We start from the raw sequence: 21,128 nt of genomic DNA on the forward strand, positions 1-21,128 counted from the left end.
ACCAAAGGCATTTAAAAGTAAAGTGATTTCTTCTGTATTAAATTACATCTTGTTTTGTTTACAGAGATATTTATTTATTTATTTATTTATTTATTTATTAAAGATTTTATTTATTTGACTTGAGAGAGAGAGCACAAGTAGGCAGAATGGCAGGCAGAGAGAGAGGGAGAAGCAGACTTCCCCGCTGAGCAGGGAGCCCGATGTGGAACTCGATCCCAGCACCCTGGGATCATGACCTGAGCCAAAGGCAGACACTTAACGACTGAGCCACCCAGGCGCCCCTACAGAGATATTTAAATGTACACGTGCTGCAGCCTTAAAAAAATGACAATTTAAAAAGTCCTTTTATTTGAAATTCATTGTAAATGAGTAGACAATCTTAAATCATAAATCAGTTCCCTTTTCAGTTTAGATGATGATCAAGTTTTTGTTCCATTCAGAGGTATCTGTGTCTTTGGATTATGGCAACTTCTCAGTAACTTCTTGGCTGGCTACCCCATAGCTAGAGTGTGAGACTGAGCGACTACACTGTACGTATTGTAATAAGCAGCTTTACGCTGCATTAGAATACTTCCATGTTGGGAAAGCCCTTTGTAGTTTTCAAAGCCTTTTCCTGTATCCCTCATTTAAGAAGCCACAGTGTTACACTGGACTTTGTTTCAGAGAGGAAGGCCATCTGAGCCACATAAGGAGTGGCCAAGTATACTCTGCCTCTCCCCTGACCTAAGGGGAGAGAAGAGTTGGGGCTGAAGAGGCGACACCAGCCTTTTTGATAATGTCACTTGGAAGCAGATTGGGTAAAAAAGGCCTGTTTTTTTTTTTTAACTTCAAACTGAGGGAAAATTGAGGCAAAAACAATAACCATGCCATAACATTCAAACCGAAGCATGTCAAAATGTAGTATTTACCAGTGGGTTACAAGATCATGGGTAAATTATTTTTACTTTGCTACTTAAAACTTATCTGTCTTGTCCAAATTTTCCTCAAAGTGCTTTGTTTTTAATCAGAAAAACATCCTTTGTTTGCCAGTTGTTAAGAAAGGTAAAAGAACAGAGTGGGTACATGGGCAGGGCAGATCTGGGAGGCTGAGGACAAAATAGGAACCAAGGCTTGTTATGCAAGATGAAGAGGGGAAACTAGGTTAAGTGTGAAGATCAGGCCTCTCTGCGGATGGCTGGGTGTGAAGCATGCGTCACACATGCTGGTTCTTCTTTAGCGCACGCGTCGCGTCGGCTGGGGAGGGGTAAGCACGCCGTGGTATTCGTTACCCATCTCAGTCCTCATGACGTAGCTGTTGTGGCATTCATGCGCTTCACCACGACTTCTTCATACTGTTTCTGTGTCAGTAAGCCTTCTGTTATGCTTTTACTTTCTTCAAATTTGGGCAACACAACTGCAATGTAGCCTTCAGTGGATGGCTAGGAAGGAAAGAGAATATTTAGTACTGTCAAATGTGTAAAATCAGATAAAAAGTATGTGGATTGGATCATACTTTTTTCTGCCTCCTTTACCTTCTCTTGAAGAATAGATGGCTTATGGAGAATGTTTTCATTCACTTCCATCAGCCGTCCTCTAACACAGCTGTTTTAAAAAAAAAGAAGTTGTTTTGAAGAAAAATACTATCTCCTTTGTTTCTCCTAAATTGTGGTTAAAAAGTATCTCACCTAGATACAGTATATTCTTCTCCATCTGAGCAGTAAATCTTACACAGAGGTGCAAGCTCTGTTAGAAACTGTGCCCCCTGATAATAAAAGGGAAGAAGTAATTAAGTGATGTATATGTTCACTTTCCTTTGAGAGGCACTCCTCATTGTGATAAGAGAATATATTCCTGGAACTAGTATTTTAGATAAAAATGACTTAAGTACTGAAAAACCATTTATTCAAACACTTATGTAAGCGCCTACTATGGGCCAGGTACCATCAGAGGCTCTAGGGGAAAGAGCAGACTAAGATACGTAACAGGTAGTTTAATTAAAGATGAAGAATATATTTTATCAACTTTAATGAGAAAGCTACATATGGCCAGACATGAAGATTTCCAAAGTGTAGGAAAATCCATCAATAAGCAATAATACAAAATTCAACATGACAGAGTATGACAGCAATATTATACAGTTACTTTCATTAAGATTCCTAACTTATTTTTATATTAGAACTTACTAGATAAAGGAACTTCTTTATTAGGGTCAGTCACTAACACTTTTTGAAGCAGTGATATTTTTCTAATTAAAAAGAATGCACTTTGAGGAAAATTGGGAAAATACAGAAAAGTTTTAAATAGCAAACAAGAATAGTTTACCCATTATCCTTATAATCCAGAAGCAAATACTATATTTTAACATTCATCTGTTTGAATGCTATGACATGGTTGTTTCACGTACTCCACATCGATGTATCTGGTGAGGTTCTGACAAATATCTACAAGGAAGCTCATGGGAAACTGATGCACGCCTGTCTATGTTGCTCATTTTCCCAGAGACTTTTCCTATAGTTAACATGGGTATTTGAGGTCAAGATGCTATTCTCTATGACTCTTTACCACTCAAAACATTATTTTTTCTCTTTTTTTAAAAAGATTTATCCATTTGAGAGAGAGAAAGAACTTGTGAGTGGGGTGGGGTGGGGAGACTAGCAGAGTGGGAGGAGGGAGAGGGAAAAGCAGACTTCAAGCTCTGCGCAAAACCAGACATGGGGCCTGATCCCAGGACCCTGAAATTATGACCTGAGCTGAAACCAAGAGTCAGATGCCACCTGACCACCCAGGTGCCCCCCACTCAAAACATTAGACAGCTTACAGATGCTACCACATTGGCTTCAATCGTCTGCATATGGGTACTTTATTTCAAAATACTTCTGAGTGTGACTCCTCACTTTTGGGAGGAGGGGCTGGGGATTTGTCCCAAAGGGTGTGTCTATCACTGGGTTTATGTTAAAAGAGCATAAGTGTTTTGACCCTTTTTTATCACCTCCCTTGGGAGAATAAATGATTGGCAATGCTGAGAATCAAAACTTATCTGTAGTGGGGTTCCATATGCAGGTTCTCCTCTGTTCTTCAATAGTAACAATAGTGTTACTATTTTGGACAAAGATTTATCACAGGAACTTCACAAAACACTGTTATACTTGTAATTTGTAGACTTTATCTTTTTTTTCTTTTAAGAAGCTGGAGGTGGGGGGGACTGGAGGGGAGGGGCAGAGAGAGATGATCTCAAGCAGGCTCCATGCTCAGCTCTAGCCCAACGCAGGGCTCGATCCCACAACACTGAGATTATGACCCAAGCCAAAATCAAGAGTTGGATGCTCAACCGACTGAGGCACCCAGGTGTCCCTATAGACTTTACCTTTTTAAATTTTTTTTTAAATTTTATTGTGTTACATTAGTCACCATACAATACATCACTGGTTTTTGATGTGGTGATCCACGATCCATTGTTTTCGTATAACACCCAGTGCTCCATGCAGTACGTGCCCTCCTTAATACCCATCACCGGAAGACTTTACCTTTTAAGAAAGGTTCATGCTTTTCTAAGTCCATGTGTTTCCTGAGCAAGGAAAAATTTCAAACCTACAAAGGGGAGTATAAACAAGGGTCTCCTACAACAGTGAGGGTAATTAGCAGAAACTCTTAGTATCAAGTCAGAAAATGAAGGACCTGAATCATCCACTGAAACCTTCTTATCCAAGTGCATATGTCGGGATACTTCAGTGTTACTGAATTGTCCTTGGTGTGATACTCTAATAAAATGTGTCATCCTGCCTGAAGTTGTAGAGGGTAGAGATAATATCCTGTACAACCCAGCATTGTGTGGAGGTACAGGGGGTGGCTAGATATGTATTAAATTGGCAATGATTAAAGAATGGAAAATGCTAAGGAGCAAATACTGTATTTTTTTCAGACTGATTTTTTTTCACTACCTGAGGATGTATTTTTTTTTTTTAATTTACATCTGAAAGTACATGGTAAAGAAGAGTTGGTCACTTAAATTTTATAGAACTCAGGATACTGGCTTAATAAAACTAGAAGAGACAAAATATCTTGTTATATTGGTATAAAAGTTGTCCTTTCAAAGGCCTGCCTTCCCCATTCTCCACCCTGGGAATGATAGGAATGGTGGTACAGAACTAAAAATATGACAAATCCTATACCTCCTGAAATAATCTTATTTTTTGGTCTAAGAATTTCTTTGAGGTTAAAGTATTCTTTTTTGTTGTTGTTAAAGATTTATTTATTGAAAGAGAATGCGAGCAGGGGGGAGAGGGAGAAGCAGGTTCCCTGCTGAGCTGGGAACCCCACATGGGGCTCGATCCCAGGACCCCAGGATCATGACGTGAACCCAAGACAGACGCTTAACCGACTGAGCCACCCACGTGCCCCTAGGGTTAAAGTAGTCTTAAAATCAGCACATCACGGGCGCCTGGGTGACACAATCAGTTAAGTGTCCGACTCTTGGTTTCTGCTCAGGGTAATGATATCAAGCCCTGTCACGCTCTGCGCTCAGCACATAGTCTGCCTGAGATTTTGTCTCTCTCCCTCTGCCCCTCCTGCTTGTGCTTTCTCTCTAAAATAAATAATAAATAAATAAATAAATATATATATATATATTTAAAATAGGCATATCAGGGTGCCTGGGTGGCTCAGTCGGTTAAGCGACTGCCTTCGGCTCAGGTCATGATCCTGGAGTCCCGGGATCGAGTCCCACATCGGGCTCCCTGCTTAGCGGGGGGTCTGCTTCTCCCTCTGACCCTCTTCCCTCTCGTGCTCTCTGTCTCTCATTCTCTCTCTCAAATAAATAAATAAAATCTTTAAAAAAAATAAAAATAAAAAAATAAAAAACAGGCATATCAGACTGTCAGGGGAGTATGCTGAGCATATATCACTGGATTCTAAGACTGACTAGATTTATCATTACTAAGACATTGAAGATTTAAGTAGAGAATGACAGGAACATACCCGCTTAAATTTCCCAGAGACCTTGTTCTGAAGTCTGCTACAGTTGGTACTGATTTGATAGGAGATGTTTTTAATTGTTCTTCCATTTTGAAGAACTGGATGAGATTCTGCCAATGTGATGACACATATTCTATAAGGAGCAAAAATTTGATGCTGTGTTATTGGTTGGTATAATTCTTCCTCATACCACACAGTACTCCTACTGACACAAAAATATATGAACTGACATTTGTTGAGTCAAACTATCATTTCCCCGCATTTTCCTCTGGCTACTGCTGGAGCTTAACTGTAGAAGGGAATGCAGTAATAGAAGAGGAGAAAATGAAACTGAATATCCTTCCCAGAAAAAGGAAGAGTACTAGAAGTCTTTAGGTAGAACTGAGGTAGAAGAGAGAAAAGTAAGGCATCCCTGTATGTGTAGGATACTACCTGTGCATCTACCCTAGTCCTTTCTGTGAGCCCCGGCAATTCACTGTTAGGCACAGGCTGGTTATTTCACACGGTGGCTGGCTGAGGGTGTGGTCCTCCATCTGGATGTTTGGGTAATCAAGTTTATTTGGAGTATGCACTGAAAGGCTCATTCTTGTCAGCCAGACTCCTCTAATAAATGCCATTTCAACACAGTGGAAGATAATCATTTAATGAATATTTGTTTATTCCAAGACCATACCAGGCTACAATACCAGAAACTTTTTTTTAATAATGTAAAATTCCCAATTTGCTTACCGGTTGGAGTGCTGTAGTATACAGTGGTCCTCACAGGGTTTGCCTTTGACATCTAGAAGGATGAATGAGTCTGTTGGTTGTTGGGTCAGTATTTACTGCCACTGTGTGGTATTTTTCTTTGGTTTGTAGAGATAATTATGAAGACTGAATACACACTAATCACTGGTATCCCTTCATTACTTAAAAAGATACACATAAAGGCTTCCTGTAAAGTATTTAAAGAGATCTGGCCCAGATGGAATCATTCATTCAATATTAAATGATTATTAACTCTTTGCTCCATCTTGCTTTATCCTCACTTTAAAATGAGTACATTCATTATTTCTATTAGAAAAATTGCCATTAGCAATGCATTCTTTATATAATATAGTACCATATGTTTTATCGGTCAATTTTAGAGTGACCAACTCTTCTGGTTTACCCAGGACTGTCTAGATGTTAGCTCTGAAAGTCTCAGATTCTGGGAAACCCCTCAGTTTTGGATAAACCGGGTCACCCTAAATTTGGCTAAAAAATTGTATGCCATAATATTTAAAAAAATAAGTACACCTATTATCCCTGAATGAAAGGGAGCAAGTAGGGGTTAGAGAAGGGTCCTCAACGATGCTCCCACCACTGATTTTTACTGGGTACACAAAGCAGGACAACACGATATCTACTTCAAGTGACAAGTATATGACACCAGCAACTTTCAGTAAAACTGTTAGATTTTGCTTTCTGAATGCCTCCATTCTAACCCAGTTCTCCTCTCCGTCCCTGCCTCTACCGTAGTTTCGACCTGATCATTTAAATCTTTGTACGTATCGCCACTGCTGTAGGACTGAGCCAGTCAAATCCTTGCAGGCATTCAGGGCGATTGCAATCCACCTTCCCTAGGGGTGGTGCCTCACCTTAGACTATCTTCCCGCAAGCGACCCACCCTTCAACTCGCACCGCGACGCCAGCCCCTAAGTGCGCCCGCATGTACTGCAGCCCTCCACGGCTTTGCGACTGCCATTCCTTCCGCCTAGAAAGGAACGGAGATCCAGTTCCTTCTACTATGGGGAGGAAGCGACGGGGAAAACGCGCGTGTCTCATGACCTGTCACCACCGTCCCTACAGCATCAGGCAAATGCGGCCGAACAGAAGCCGACACCATTCTCCACTTACCGGCTTTGTACCAGCGAGTGAAGTAACGATCCACGAGCGACGGAACAGTCGATTCGGCGGCCGCGGGCTCTGTGGCCATGGCGACCAGGGGCGCCACCACCCCCGCCCTACGAGACCCGAGCACTTCCTCCGAGCAGGCCCTGGAGGAGGGCGTACTTCCGGCGCGCGGCCTGCGGCCCGCGGCGTGCGCACGCGCGTTGCTCCCTGGCCCAGCCAACTCCGCCGCCGGAGTTTCTTAGCACTGTTTTGGAGTCCGACGTCAAAGCGGGGATCGAATACCATAGCCTGGGCGGGAGGGTGGGGGGACAGGGACGGAGGGGCAGCGCCGCTCCCCACCTCTAGCTAGCCGGGGCTTTGGAGAAGGCCGGCCACGCCCCCGCCGCCTCGTGACGTCACTCCCTCGCCGCTGGGCGCGTGTCCCGCCTGCTTCGCTCGCTCTTCGCTGTCTCACGGGTCGACCCTCCGCCCACCTTTAGCCATTACTCCCCGTGGTCGAGCTGCCGGGCAGCCCCGTGCGCGTCCCGGAAGCTGGAGAGTCGCGGACGGAGAGGTGTGTGTGTGCAGCTTCGCGCGGGCCCTGGAAGGCCAGCTGTGCGTGGCCGGTGAAGAGAGGGTGGACGCACCGCTGTTTGCGGGTCCTCGGAGCTCGTCGCAGGTGAGCGTTCGGGGTGGAGGGCACGGAATCGGGCGTGTCCTCGGGATGTCCTAAGGGGACCCTGGAGCGTGCACCCTTTGCCTGCTGCAGAAGGCTCGGGAGTGGAGTGCGGCGTGACTACCTCTGTCCTTGAGCCTTGAGTTCTTTTTCTGCAGACATGCCACCTGCTCCATCCGGGGGCACTGCGCTGCATTCCGGGGACGATGTGTTGCTCCTCCGGCTGCACATTTACCCAGCTTCTGAATTCTTTGCAGGAGTGGACAGTACCGCCGAACCAGTTAATGTGCGACCGCTGTTAGTGGATTGGATGAGTGTTTGGCGCTGCTTCTCGCATCTACGACTTTTTCGTGGAGCTGCGTCCTGTACTTCTCCATCCAGTGCATATTATATGGCTCTCTCTCCCTTTAAGCTGTGACCTCCGTGTAGGCAGTGACAGAGTCCTCTCTTGTCTTCAGATCCTTGCACTTACCAAGTGCTTAGATGTTTCATGTGGGCCATAAACCGGGTCGTATGATGGATTTCACACTATGTAAAGGATTCACAAAGCGATGGAACTAACCAGTAAATGAATAGTTTAATATGAAATGTGAGCAAAAAGAAGGGAAAGACCGTTTTCAGCTTGGGGCAGGGGGGAGGGCAGAGAGAGTAGAAGAAATGCCATGTCCTCAAATAGAAACTCATTTGAATAGGAGAATAGCAATACTTCGTTTTCCAGGTTGTATTTGATGTGCTTGTGAGACATTCTTGTGATAACAGCAGGAAGTTGAAACTGTGGGTTTATTGTTCACTTTGGGGAGGGTCTGGGCTAGACATGTAGATCTAATCAGCGTATCAGTGAGTTCTCTGATACTGGTAGTCATGGGCATGGTAATTAGCCAAGAGGCAAAAGGATGGAGGAGCGAGGGTGGAGGAATTGCCAGAAATTTCAGAGAAGATACAGACTTGATCTGTGGTATGAAGAGATCTTTAGCACAGTTAAGGGCTGGGAAAAGTGTAATCGAGGGTGAGAGAGTTGGGGATTGCAGATGTAATAGAAAGGGTACTAGTAAGTTGAGGTCCTGGGGGAGCATGGAGGATACTACTTGCCTAGCCTTGAAAAGGAGTGGGGACACTTTTGAGAAATGGGAATAAGGATGATGGGTGTGAAAAGTTAGAGAAGTTCCTTTTGAGCTTGGAATGGTTGGGATGGGGGAGATGAATGATGAGCTCACCTTTGTCAGTGATTTTGGAAGCTCTGTGACTTGAAAACACCCATTGTTTGCTGTGTTGGTCAGTCAGGGTCCAATCAGGAAAGTAGAAACCATACAAAATTTCAACAGAATTTAATATGAAGAATTGGTTAAGTAGCTATTAGAAGGATAAAAGCAAAAGGGAGCAGTGAAGTAAAAGGTAAACTGATGGAAGTAGCTACAACACTTAGCTTAGGGCTTGGGTTCAAAACAGGGGAAGATGGAGTTATCATGACCTAATCTTGGAGGAGAGGTACTATTAGAGCTGGGACTCAGACTTCTGATGTTGAGGACTCTGGAATTCAGAGGAGGAGTCCTGCGTTCTGGATTTCAGTGTCTGGAGAGAGACTGCCTGGTTAGTGCTAATATCTGTTGGGGTGGGGTTGATGAGGTTGGTCCTGGGAGTGCTAGGGACTGAGACCAAGGGCCCCTTCAAGAGTGGAGGCCCATTGCTGGGATGACAATGACTGGCGCAGCCAGAGAGTCCTCAGCTCCTTGTCTTTATCCTCCAAATTCTTATCCTGGGGTCCTTGGACCCCAGGGCTCCACAGGTTGTTGGTTAATGGAATCCAAGTTTACAGGGAGGAATATGAAGACATTTTGATGATCTGATAATGGCAACAGTAACAGTATGATTATTATTAGATAAACTAGCATGGAAGACAGGAGACTCTACACATTGGACCCCAGTTGCCTGTCTGTCCTCTTTTCTTGCTCCTCTATTACTTGCTTACTCCCCTCTAGCCAGACAGTCTCTCATCTCGAATCTACCCATCCTTTCAGATCTGTGTCACTGGTCATCTGTATGTTTAAAGATGAAAGATAAGTGATTTTTATATTTTTTAAAAAACCCGTTTTCTGCACAGTATGGAGGTTCCTCAAAAAGTTGAAAATAGAGCTACCATACGATCCAGTAATTGCACTTCTGGGTGTTTACCCCAAAGATACAAATGTAGGGATCCGAAGGGGTACGTGCACCCCGATGTTTATAGCAGCAGTGTCCACAATAGCCAAACTGTGGAAAGAGCCAAGATGTCCATCGACAGATGAATGGATACTGGACAGATGTGGTATATATATACAATGGAATATTATGCAGTCATCAAAAGGAATGAGATCTTGCCATTTGCAACGACGTGGATGGAACTGGAGGGTATTATGCTGAGTGAAATAAGTCAAACAGAGAAAGACATGTATCATATGACCTCACTGATAGGAGGAATTGTTAATCTCAGGAAACAAACTGAGGGTTGCTGGAGTGGGGGGTGGGGTGGGAGGGAGGGGGTGACTGGGTGATAGACACTGGGGAGGGTATGTGCTCTGGTAAGCGCTGTGAATTGTGCAAGACTGTTGAATCTCAGATCTGTACCTCTGAAACAAATAATGCAATATATGTTAAGAAAAAAAAAAAAGAAGGTAGCAGGAGGGGAAGAATGAAGGGGGGGATATCGGAGGGGTAGACGAACCATGAAAGACGATGGACTCTGAGAAACAAACTGGGGGTTCTAGAGGGGAGGGGGGTGGGAGGATGGGGTAGCCTGGTGGTGGGTATTGAGGAGGGCACGTTCTGCATGGAGCACTGGGTGTTATGCACAAACAATGAATCATGGAACACTTCATCTAAAACTAATGATGTAATGTATGGTGATTAACATAACAATAAAAAATTTTAAAAAAAGTTTTCTAGATCTAATTCTAAAAACCTGCATGGTGTAATATAGGTTCAGATAGTTTCCAGAAGTTCTTGAATATGAATGTCACCAAAGCTTACAAAACCATGTTGGCCTTGATTTTCTTCCTCACTCTCACCATGTATGGTCTTGCCTTCCTCTTAACCCACATTACATGTTGTATTTTTATATTACACTTAACCATTACGTGCAGCGGTAGGATAAGGATTAACTCCTTTTATTCTTACATTGTCATATGTATGAAATGCAAGGTGAGAGAATTCACCTTGGATGAGGGTGATAATAAGGCCATTGTGTTCTATATATTTGCCACCCCTATCATAAGTTAGGGACTTCTAATTATAAACTTTATAAACTTGAATGGGGTCTGAGTATAAATATCCAGGACGTTAACATTCATTTTTTTTTCTCTTAGCTAACGTTATGCATTAAAGCAAGTCTGATTTGGCCAGACCAAAGTAGATTTCCTATTTATCATCCTTTTTCACCTTTTCTATTTCACTGGTAAAAACCAGGCCAGGAGAGCCGAATTACGTGAAGTAGTTATATCAAGTCATCAAGCTCCTCAGAGGTTGGTCATCACTTTGAAGTAAACTGCTATAATTTCATAGTGTCTTTTTTTTCCTCCCTGAGATTGGTAAATACTTTTATTTCTATCTTTAATTTCAGTATTTATTTTTAAAATGAATACATAAACATAAAGCCAGTTTACAAATAAATTTATCTGGTGATATTGAAGCTATTTTATTCTAGATTTTCTTCAACTGACTGTGTGTGTATATATATATGGATTTTTTATATGATTTTTATAAATCAGGTTATAAAGATATTCTTATATGCAAAAATAAAATGTTTTCCTATTTATTTTGATGTTTTCAACTTTTCTGAGGAATAACTGATGTTAAATCTTTTTGAAGAAGAAATTCTGAAGTTCACGATCTTGCCTCTCCCAAAGAGTAAGAACGTAAAGTAGATTTTAGAACCTCAGTTTGTAGACCATAGATAAATGCTCTGAGTTGGTGAGGTTGCTACCACATGCCCTGTGTGGGTTTAGATTAGGTCTTTTTCTTTTTCTTTTTTTGGTTATTCTAACTACCACATCCCTGCCCCTGAATCATTTTGCTTCTATGAGTGTCAATTTATCACTGGTAAGCTATTCCTTTCTCTCAGAATAATTCTTCATCAAGGGATATTTGTGCTTTTCTTTCAGGAATTGTTTCATCATGAGAAATCTTAAGTTATTTCGGACCCTGGAGTTCAGGGATATTCAGGCTCTGGGGAAACCTCAGTGCTTCTCTCTCCGAACTGAACAGAAGACAGTGCTCATTGGCTCAGACCATGGACTGATAGAAGTAGACCCTGTCACAAGAGAAGTAAGTTAGTGATGGAGAATGCAAGCACTTGCAGGACCCTCAACTTATCTTTTTCCAAACCTGCTTCCCCTAGATTGTCTTTAGTTTAAATCTTACTGAATTCATACTCTCCTAAATGGACATTCCCTTTGCTTTATATCAGGTCATATTAGACATTACTTAAATAGTAACCTACCCTTAACTCTGCTTCTGTTTGAAATGTAAGTTGGCAAAATTCTGACTTTATATTTTGTTTGGATGCCCTACTTTTTACCCTTTCATCATGTAAATAACAGTGAATCTCAACTGGGAATGCAAGTGAAAATTGCCTGTAGAGCCTTTTAAAATTGTGTTTCAGCCTCCATCCCATGCCAACTAAATCAGAATCTTCACTGCTGGACCCTGAGTGTGTGTGTGTGTGTATGTATGTATGTGTGTGTGTATGTATGTATATGTGTGTGTATATTTATGTATATGTGTATGTATGCATATGTATGTATATGTGTGTTATGTATGTATACACATACTTAAAAAATCTTTGAGTTGATTCTGAGATCTTCCCTTAATTATATTTTGCTAGTAATGTATTTTAGGTGATTACATTTTTAGTTCTTTTCCCCCATACTATAGAAATTTTAGAAAACCATAGTTATTAGCTTCATGTTTATAGGGCTTTTTTTTAAGAGACCATTCTTCTTGCTTTTGTTTAGTGCTTGCTTGGCAAAAAGGTCCCATTAACTTTTTTTTTTTTTATTAAGGACAGTAGTGTTGCGATATTCTCAAATGAAAGTTTGGGTTTTAATCTAGAAAAAAAGTGAAAGCTTTTATATTAGAAAGGAACCATTAATTTGTTTTGGACATGTTATGAATTGTTCTTGCAAATAGATTAGCCTAATTTGTTTATGTGTTTGTTTTGGTGAAAGGTGAAAAATGAGATTTCTTTAGTGGCTGAAGGCTTTCTTCCAGAGGATGGAAGTGGCTGCATTGTTGGTATTCAGGACTTGCTGGATCAGGAGTCTGTGTGTGTGGCCACAGCCTCTGGAGATGTCATACTCTGCAGTCTCAGCACATGCCATGTAAGTGGAGGAGTCCAGTGAGGAGGAACTCTCAAGCATCCTCAAACAAGTTGCGTGTTTTGTGTAGAAGCTTAAAAACTCAGGAGCTAATGCGTAAATTTTACATTTAAGCGTTTTGCAAATTAGAGTCTTTGCATTATGTATTTCTTTACAAAAAGTTGTCAGCATGGCTTTAGCTGTATTTCACCTGTACTTCAGTTGTATTTCAAAAACTCGCTTTTGTCCACTGATGCAGCTGGAATGCGTTGGGAGTGTAGCCAGTGGTATCTCTGTCATGAGTTGGAGTCCTGACCAAGAGCTCGTGCTTCTTGCTACAGGTAAGCCAGTTACTGTCTCTCCCTGTGACTTTTATAAAACATGACTCCAAATATCTTAAAACCCTTCTAGGAACTCTCATGAGCTCTTAAAAATTACTTTCTTTCCTTTAAGTTTCTTCATTCCAGATGAGTTTCTGTAAACTGGTACCCCTGATGAGATATGTGTTTGAAGAGATACCTTGGTGAAGTGTTGAAGTTAGTGGAGGAGGGCTAGGTAGACTTTTATGTTAGCTTTACGTACATAAATGGCTGAGAATAAGCACTAGGTAACTTATCTGGTCAAAGCTTTTTTTTTTTTTTTTTTTCAAATGAGAGTCAAAATATTTAGAATGAATTATGTCTTCCATATTCTGACTCTACACTCCTCCACTCCAGTTCTGTAGCTTCCAGTGTTGTAGATACTTACAAAACGGCAAATTTGTTACATGAAAACAAAATTGTTTTTGTTTGTGCCCACCCAAGGTCAGCAGACCCTAATTATGATGACAAAAGACTTTGAACCGATCATGGAACAGCAGATCCACCAGGATGATTTTGGTGAAAGTGAGTATAGCTTTGAAACATTTTGTGATCTGAAGTTCCTCTCAAGTTTGATCATTTTCTTGTACACTAATAGCCACATCATAAACCCAAAGAATTATGAAACATATAGCCTTGTGCATTAAATGTCTGATAAGCCCATCCCTTTAGCCCATTCCAGACTGTAAAAGGCATACCCCTGGTGCCTCTCCAAGTCTGAGAGTTCACTTTGCCAGTAACCTGGGGAACAGAAATCTGCTTAATGTCACCTACGTAGTTGTTGCCCAAACCTTGGGACAGGCTTAGGCTGGGGCTTCAACGAAAGGAACTATGTTAGCTAAAATAAAGAGAGCATTTCTGGGGTGCAGTTTTGGGGCAAAAACAAGAGAGGTGGGATAGAAGGCTGAGTTTTAGTTCCTACTGATTAGACCTTACTCTGTATTTTCATGGGAGCCATCAGATTGTTCTCTTGCTAAGACCTAGCTGAGGTGATTTGGGCCTTGGAGCTTTGGGAGTATTGAAAGAGGAGAAGGGCTGGGGAGCCTGGGTGGCTCAGTCATTAAGCGTCTGTCTTCTGCTCAGGTCATGATCCCAGGGTCCTGGGATCCAGCCCCACATTAGGCTCTCTGCTCTGCGGGAAGCCTGCTTCTCCCTCTCCCACTTCCCTTGCTTGTGTTCCCTCTCTCGCTGTGTGTCTTTCTGTCAAATAAATAAATAAAATCTTTAAAAAAAAGGGGGGGGAGAAGGGGAGAGATGTTTATTGTATATAAGAAGCTCTGACCAACACGAGGGCACCAGATAGATGGCCTGATTGAGGAGAGGGATGGGGGGAGAAGGGATTTTAACTTTTACTGATTCCTGACCTCATGCCTTCTTCTACCAACTCAGAAATCATTTAGAAAGTTGCTACTCATTTATTCATTCAAAAATAATTTATTCAGAAATGATTTTTGAGTAGGTACGATGAACACAGCAGTGTGTTTGGTGCTGTGGATAATTCAGCTTTTCTTTTGAGGAGTCCCATAATAACATGATGTGCAGGCATTAGGGTAGCATGAGGGGAGGAAGGGAGCAGTGGACAGGGAAGACTTCCCAGAGGAGGCTGGCGTGAGCTAAGTCTTGGCTGGGCCGAACTGGTGTTGGGTCGGTGAGAGTTGAGGGTGGAGGGTCTAAGCAATGGAATTAGCCCATTCCAAGGCACAGATGCTACATAGACGAGTCATGGCTTGTTCAGGCAGCTGTGAGTACTTCGGTATTGCTGCTGGCAGGACATGAGTGTGGCTTGAAATAAACAGGATAGATTTTGATTGAGTTTGGGAGGGAATTTGGATATACAGATGCTCAGCCATTAACGGTTTTGATGACCCAAGATTCACTGGTTGATTACTGGAGAGGGAAGAGACTGGAGTCAGGGTGATCAGATAGTGCTACAGGAATCCAGATAAGGAAGGTGGGTGTGGGCTAAAAGAAGGAATGAATTCAGAAAAAATTTGATTCTCAGGAGGGGAATACATTGTTGGAATTATCTGAGAAATGTCATTGGAATATGTATGCATGGTTGCCCTGCCGTCCTAGCCAGTTTGAGAAATAGCAGTTTAGAAAGTGAAATAAGGGGCGCCTGGGTGGCTCAGTCATTAGGCGTCTGCCTTCAGCTCGGGTCATGATCCCAGGATCCGGCTCCCTGCTCAGTGGGAAGCCTTCTTCCTCTCCCACTCCCCCTGCTTGTGTTCCCTCTCTTGCTGTCTGTCAAATAAATAAAATCTAAAAAAAAAAAAAAAAGTGAAATAAATGGGTTTGGGTATGTAAGCTGAGGAAGAAAGAGTTTAGTGGGACTGTAGTCAGAAGTTCAGGTGATGGGAATAAAGGTACCAGTAACTGAGACGGTGGATGGAGAAGTGCTAGCTTGTAAGCAGTAGCTGGTGAGTTTTGGTTTGTTTAAGGACCTTATGGGATCACCATGTGGAGTAGGCAGACATAAGTAGCTGAAGCTCAGGATAGGCCAGACCTGTGGATTGGGAGTCAGTGGCATGGAGGGAATCTTTCCAGTCTTGGGAGGACGTGAATTTGGTCAGGGACAGGTATGGTGCTAGAAGAGTCTGGGATCTGTGGTGGAATTCCTGGGCATCCATTTTTGAAGATAGTCATAGAAGAAGAAACCAGCACACCTTTGGATGGGAAAGTGCACTGGGCCTGGCTAATCCAACTAACTTTTTCAGAAGAAGCCTAATAATAGAGTGTAAGTCAAGGGAGAAAGGGTCCAAGTTAGCATCCTAGGTCTTAGGCATACATTTGTCAGTACAAAAGAATCATTCTGTGGAGTTGTGAATAGGTATTTTTCCTCTAACCTAGGGGTTGACAAACTTGTTCTGTGACGGACTGGATAGCAGTTATTTTCAGCTTTGCAGGCTATTTAGCCTCTGTTGCAGTTACCTCTGTTATTGTATTGTGAAAGCAATTATAGACAATACATAAAGGAATGAGCATGTCTGTGTTCCAATAAAAGTTTGTTTTGTTTTTTAGATGTAGTTTATTTATTTGATAGAGTGCGCACACAAGCAGGGGGAGTGGCAGAGGGAGAGGGAGAAGCAGGCTCCCTGCTGAGCAGGGAGCCCGATGAGGGGCTCGATCACAAGACCCCAGTATCATAACTCGAACTGAAGGCAGACGCTTAACCTGCTGAGCTACCCACACGCCCCCAATAAAACTTAATTCGTAAATGTAGACATAGGCTGTAGTTTGCTGATACCTGCTATAACCCCACCACTTACTGTCTGATCCCATTGGAAAAGTTCTTTTGCTTCATTCCTTGGTCCTTTACATCTCTCTGGAAAGTTTCAGAAGCACAAGGGTGTGCACCGGGGTGGGCATTGCTGTTCATAGATAGCTGCAAGGTGTGCTTTGAGGTATTATAGTACTCACATGGGCCCATGCGAAGCAGACAGGAAGTGGTCATGCTGACCCATAATATATAGAAATTATAAATAGCCCTGCTTCATCAGGATCAATGGCAGGAGGGAAGTATTGGGTTTTGGATCTGGCTGAAGCTTTTAGAGACATCTCTGTAGTACCTGTTGCTGGTGGATGCCTGATTCTCCTTCAGGAATAGGGGGCTGCATTATTTTAGCATCTCTGATTTCTTCTTTTATGCAAGAGAAACATTATGATTTAGAGAGAACCTCAGGCTAGAAGGCAGATACCCTGTGTTCTAATTTTGGCCTCTTCCACTGGAGGGTCTGTCTCTGTCTCTGTGTCTGTGTGAGGAGTGAATTCCATAATCTACAGTTCCTTTCACCACTGATAGGGAGGTTGGATACATTTAGTTGACTGAATACTTATAATCAGAATTTTATTCCCAGCTCTCGTCTTGAGTTTAATGTTCTTATCCATGGATGTGTCTTGTAAATTCTTCGTGTTTCATTCTTCTTACTTGCAAAGTGGGAATTGCTATCATCAAGGGAATTTAGAATATATAAAATGGCAGTAAAGTGCTTTCCCAAATAAGGCCATTTCAAATTCTTCAAAAATCACTGCTGCGTATAATATGGAATATTGGTTTTTCAAATATTGAGTGCTGGTCAATTTATTGAGAGGTCTCGGAGGACCCAAGTAATTGCCAATGACTAACTTAATAAAGAATAGCAATGAAACTGCTTTTATTTCATTTAATTTAGCTTATTGGTTGTCTTGCATGTTCTCCATCAATTGTTCCCTAGGCAAGTTTATCACTGTTGGGTGGGGCAGGAAGGAGACGCAGTTCCATGGATCAGAAGGCCGGCAAGCAGCCTTTCAGGTGCAAACGGTAAGTTTGATTGGTCTGATGGACACAGAACCTTGACTGGAACAAATAGAAGTTTTGCCATGTACCAGGAACTCTAGGTGTCCTGTTAGAGGCTAATAATGGACAGAGCTCTTGTGCTTTAGTAAACTGAAACAGTTTTGAGCCCTTAGGGAATGAGTCATTCTAGAAAGACCTTTTTTCCTTGCCAAGTTGCTTTGTAATTTCTTTTCTGTATAGAGAATAATTATAACCAATACTCAGTTTAAAAAATATATCATCACAGATAAAAATGAAGCATTTTGTGTATCCTTTCCTGTTACTCTTTCCTTCCTTCCCAGAAATAGCTGCTGTCCTTAATTCACTGTTGATCATTCCATGGGTGTTTTCATACTTTTTTCCTACATCTATATATTAGATACTTTTTTTTTTTTAAGATTTTATTTATTTGGGCGCCTGGGTGGCTCAGTTGGTTAAGTGACTGCCTTCGGCTCAGGTCATGATCCTGGAGTCCCTGGATCGAGTCCCGCATCGGGCTCCCTGCTCTGCAGGGAGTCTGCTCCTCCCTCTGACCCTCCTCCCTCTCATGTTCTCTGTCTCAGGATCCCTCTCAGGATCATGACCTGAGCCGAAGGCAGTCGCTTAACCAACTAAGCCACCCAGGCGCCCCTATATTAGATACTTTTTATGATTTTTCCCTTTGGATGAAACTCTTTGTTTTCCTTTTTTATGAATACCTTTTGAAGGTAGACCTATAGGAGTTACTGATAATGGATTAAATGTGGGGTGAGAGAGAAGAATTGAGAATGATCCCAAGATTTGGGCTGAGCAAATGGAAGCATATCATTTATGTTACATGTAGACATTTCCATGAGCTCCATGGGACAGGTGAATCAATAATATATCATCTGTCATTTACATTTTTCTGTCTGCAATGATTTCTGGCCAGCTTCCATGTAATTCGTCTGTCATCTCTCTTTTTTTTTTTTTTTAAAGATTTTATTTATTTATTTGAGAGAGAGAGAGAATGAGAGAGAACACACGAGAGGGGGGAGGGTCAGAGGGAGAAGCAAACTCCCCGCCGAGCAGGGAGCCCGATGTGGGACTCGATCCAGGGACTCCAGGATCATGACCTGAGCCGAAGGCAGTCGCTTAACCAACTGAGCCACCCAGGCGCCCCTCGTCTGTCATCTCTTAACCATTCACTAGAGGAGGTTTATGTTCTCCGCCGTAGGGCAGTGTCATTGAGAATAATAGGTCTTGTTAGGCTGCCTGTGTATGCCCTCCCATGCAGACCGTGGCGCTGGAGCCATGCTGCTGCACCCTCTTACTGGAATAGGTGCTCGGGTGGTCCTTTGTTCCCCACCCTGCAGAGTCAGCCTGTCTTCAAGGCCTTCAGGATTGAGGTGCAGGGGGCGCTGGAGACCTTTCTTCTTCCCATACTGCGGAACGTAGAACTCTTCTGTGTTTTCATCATCGCTGCTGGCTTTACCGCCTCTGGTTTTCCCTGGCTGCCTTCCTCTCATCTTCTTAAGTCATCTCTGTGCTGTTGTGAAGCTTACACAGTAATCAAAGAACCAGAACTCTACCCTCTTCCATTTAGATAAACAAAACATTTATTTCCTCATCCTACTTACCTGGCAGAATATCCAGATCTACAGCTCTCTTCCTCTGTTGCAGTGCTTGGAGGCCACTTTTTTAATGCCTGAAGACAGATTTTGTTTTGTTCTCTTTTCTTGATGATTTCTGGGTCTAAGAGGCCTTCTAGAAGGGTTCCTGAGGATTCTGTGAAGTTGGTTTTCTAGATAGTTGAGATCTCAAGTAAAAGATTTAACTTTAATAGCCTGGGGCTTGTTTGATTCTGGGCCATTTAAGTCCTCCAGTAACATTTGTGTTCCTTCCCGTCTTTAGTACGAGTCGGCTTTGCCCTGGGATGACCATAGACCACAAGTGACATGGCGTGGTGATGGCCAGTTTTTTGCTGTGAGTGTTGTTTGCCCAGAGACAGGTATGGAAATAAATTGCAGTTAAAAAAAAAGAAATTTTATTTTATGAAGTTCAAGAAAATTTTCTTCCTTTTGCTTTCTAAAATTATACATATAAGGTGCTGCTTTAGACATTAAATGAATTTAGAGCTAAGGACTGCAAGAATTCTTTGAGGTCATCTGGTCCAGCCTCCTACCTGTTGGGTACAAATTCTTAACAAGATTAATCTACTTGGCAGGTTTTATTAATGAGATGTTTGAATAGTTCTGACTTGACAACATTTTAAGTTTGTCTGTTTATTTTAACTCTGCCTGCTACACAGGAGCCCGGAAGGTCAGAGTATGGAACCGAGAGTTTGCTTTGCAGTCAACCAGTGAGCCTGTGGCCGGACTGGGACCAGCTCTGGCTTGGAAGTGAGTGGGAGAAGAAACCTTGTAACTTCTTCCTCGGGGAGTATCTTGGACTGGGGTTGGGGTGCTAGTACCTGTTGAGTACAGGTGTTTCTATAACACAAAAGGATATTAACTTCTCCTCATTTGGCTCTAAGCCTGTATCTTTCTCTTTCTAATTTTTCTGAAGTCTGAATTCAATTTGAATAGTCAATTCAGAGCTTCTTCCCAGATGTCATCATTCCAAGGCCCACACATTTTACAGCTTATAGGGCGGGCCTGTAGGAAGCCGTTGGCTGTGACAGAAAGTGGTGCTTACAAGGGAAGTCATAGTCTACACAGCTCTTTGGGGCAGTGGAGCTTTGGTGAAAACTAGGAAAAGGGCTCTCTTCTCGGCACAAGCCACAAGCTCTTTCGCTAGAGGGTTCTGCTTGCTGAGGAACGTGCAGGCTGGATTCAGGCTCAGTTTACCTCGTGTCCCATGTCTGCACCTGCCCTGAGTAAAGACCGAAGAGATGTGTCCTGTCTCAGGAGCATCGGTTACATGCCAAACCCCTAGGTCTCTGGGTTTTAGACATCATGTTTCCCAGCAGTATTTGAGTGACAATTGAATGACAGAGCAAAGAGAGGTATTTAAATTAGAGACAAATATGAATAAGATGAGGTAATTGGAATGTTTTAAGTAGATTGAGAAGTCTTAAATACCTACCTGAGTGTGGACTAGTTGCTGAAGTCATATACTTGAAGGAGAAACACACTGTTTTTATAGGATATTATACTTGGAATAGTTTTAAAAATTTATTGTTTTATTTAAAAGTCACATTGGTGCAGTCTAAATTTGTCTTTGTGGGCACATGGAGCCTTTGTGCAAATTAGGAAGAGGCACTCTCTCCTTTGGGCAGGTGTAGTCCACATGAGGCTGAAGTGCTTGCCAAGAGACGTGTGGGGTTTAAACCTTCCTGGGTAGAGACTTTTTGTTGGAAGAGTCATTTCTCTGACTTTCCTCTTGTTCTTAGCCAGCTGGCTGCACTTTCGGATGTCCTAACACTCAGGGTTTGCTTTAAGGCCCTCAGGTAGTTTGATTGCGTCTACACAAGAGAAACCCAATCAGCAGGATATTGTGTTTTTTGAGAAAAATGGCCTTCTTCATGGACATTTTACGCTTCCTTTCCTCAAAGATGAGGTTAAGGTAAGTGCCTGAGTTGTTTCACCATCAGATTGAGAGGACTTTCCATAGCTGTAGAGGCTTATATCTGATCCGGGCATGTAAAGAGAAGCTCTGGAGTAGACAGTAATAAAAATATTGGGTTC

The 21,128-nt window shown here is 42.5% G+C and overlaps 2 protein-coding genes across 4 annotated transcripts in view; one reads left to right on the top strand and one right to left on the bottom strand.

Annotated features, from left to right (window-relative positions):
* The window catches only part of ELP1 (elongator complex protein 1), a 75,950-nt gene that overhangs the window by 572 nt on the left and 54,250 nt on the right, over nt 1-21,128 (top strand). The window contains exons 1-10 of one of the 2 annotated variants that reach the window (XM_035016123.1): nt 7,176-7,483; nt 10,919-10,974; nt 11,614-11,776; nt 12,679-12,831; nt 13,067-13,148; nt 13,611-13,691; nt 17,381-17,466; nt 19,354-19,450; nt 19,751-19,841; nt 20,883-21,006. In XM_035016123.1, the coding sequence (XP_034872014.1) occupies nt 11,627-11,776; nt 12,679-12,831; nt 13,067-13,148; nt 13,611-13,691; nt 17,381-17,466; nt 19,354-19,450; nt 19,751-19,841; nt 20,883-21,006 (864 nt within the window). In that variant the 5' untranslated portion in view covers nt 7,176-7,483; nt 10,919-10,974; nt 11,614-11,626. Of the gene's footprint in view, nt 1-7,175; nt 7,484-10,918; nt 10,975-11,613; nt 11,777-12,678; nt 12,832-13,066; nt 13,149-13,610; nt 13,692-17,380; nt 17,467-19,353; nt 19,451-19,750; nt 19,842-20,882; nt 21,007-21,128 lie in introns of those variants that run through there. The other variant, XM_035016124.1, reaches the window with a different exon arrangement.
* Nucleotides 317-6,936, bottom strand: ABITRAM (actin binding transcription modulator). 2 transcript variants are annotated; one of them, XM_035016129.1, is made up of 6 exons: nt 6,829-6,936; nt 5,680-5,731; nt 4,954-5,083; nt 1,665-1,741; nt 1,512-1,581; nt 317-1,418 (listed from the first exon to the last, which is right to left on the bottom strand). In XM_035016129.1, exons 1-6 carry the CDS (start codon nt 6,905-6,907, stop codon nt 1,281-1,283), a joined length of 546 nt encoding a protein of 181 aa, XP_034872020.1. In that variant the 5' UTR covers nt 6,908-6,936; the 3' UTR covers nt 317-1,280. The 2 variants fall into 2 exon arrangements, with proteins under 2 accessions (XP_034872020.1, XP_034872021.1); XM_035016130.1 differs by lacking the exon at nt 1,665-1,741 and having other exon boundaries at nt 4,954-5,100; nt 6,829-6,932.

The sequence above is a fragment of the Mirounga leonina genome, unplaced genomic scaffold, assembly GCF_011800145.1.
Source record: "Mirounga leonina isolate KUSES-001 unplaced genomic scaffold, KU_Mleo_1.0 Mir_170, whole genome shotgun sequence".
Lineage (NCBI taxonomy): Eukaryota > Metazoa > Chordata > Mammalia > Carnivora > Phocidae > Mirounga > Mirounga leonina.

Excerpts from the sequence above, each read along its gene's own strand:
- ABITRAM (XM_035016129.1), bottom strand. The coding sequence starts at position 6,907 with ATGGCCACAGAGCCCGCGGCCGCCGAATCGACTGTTCCGTCGCTCGTG. Across the intron at positions 1,742-4,953 it reads TCTCTGGGAAATTTAAGCGG|GGGGCACAGTTTCTAACAGA; the intron begins GTATGTTCCTGT and ends TTTTATTATCAG. Across the intron at positions 1,419-1,511 it reads CATCTATTCTTCAAGAGAAG|CCATCCACTGAAGGCTACAT; the intron begins GTAAAGGAGGCA and ends TTTCCTTCCTAG.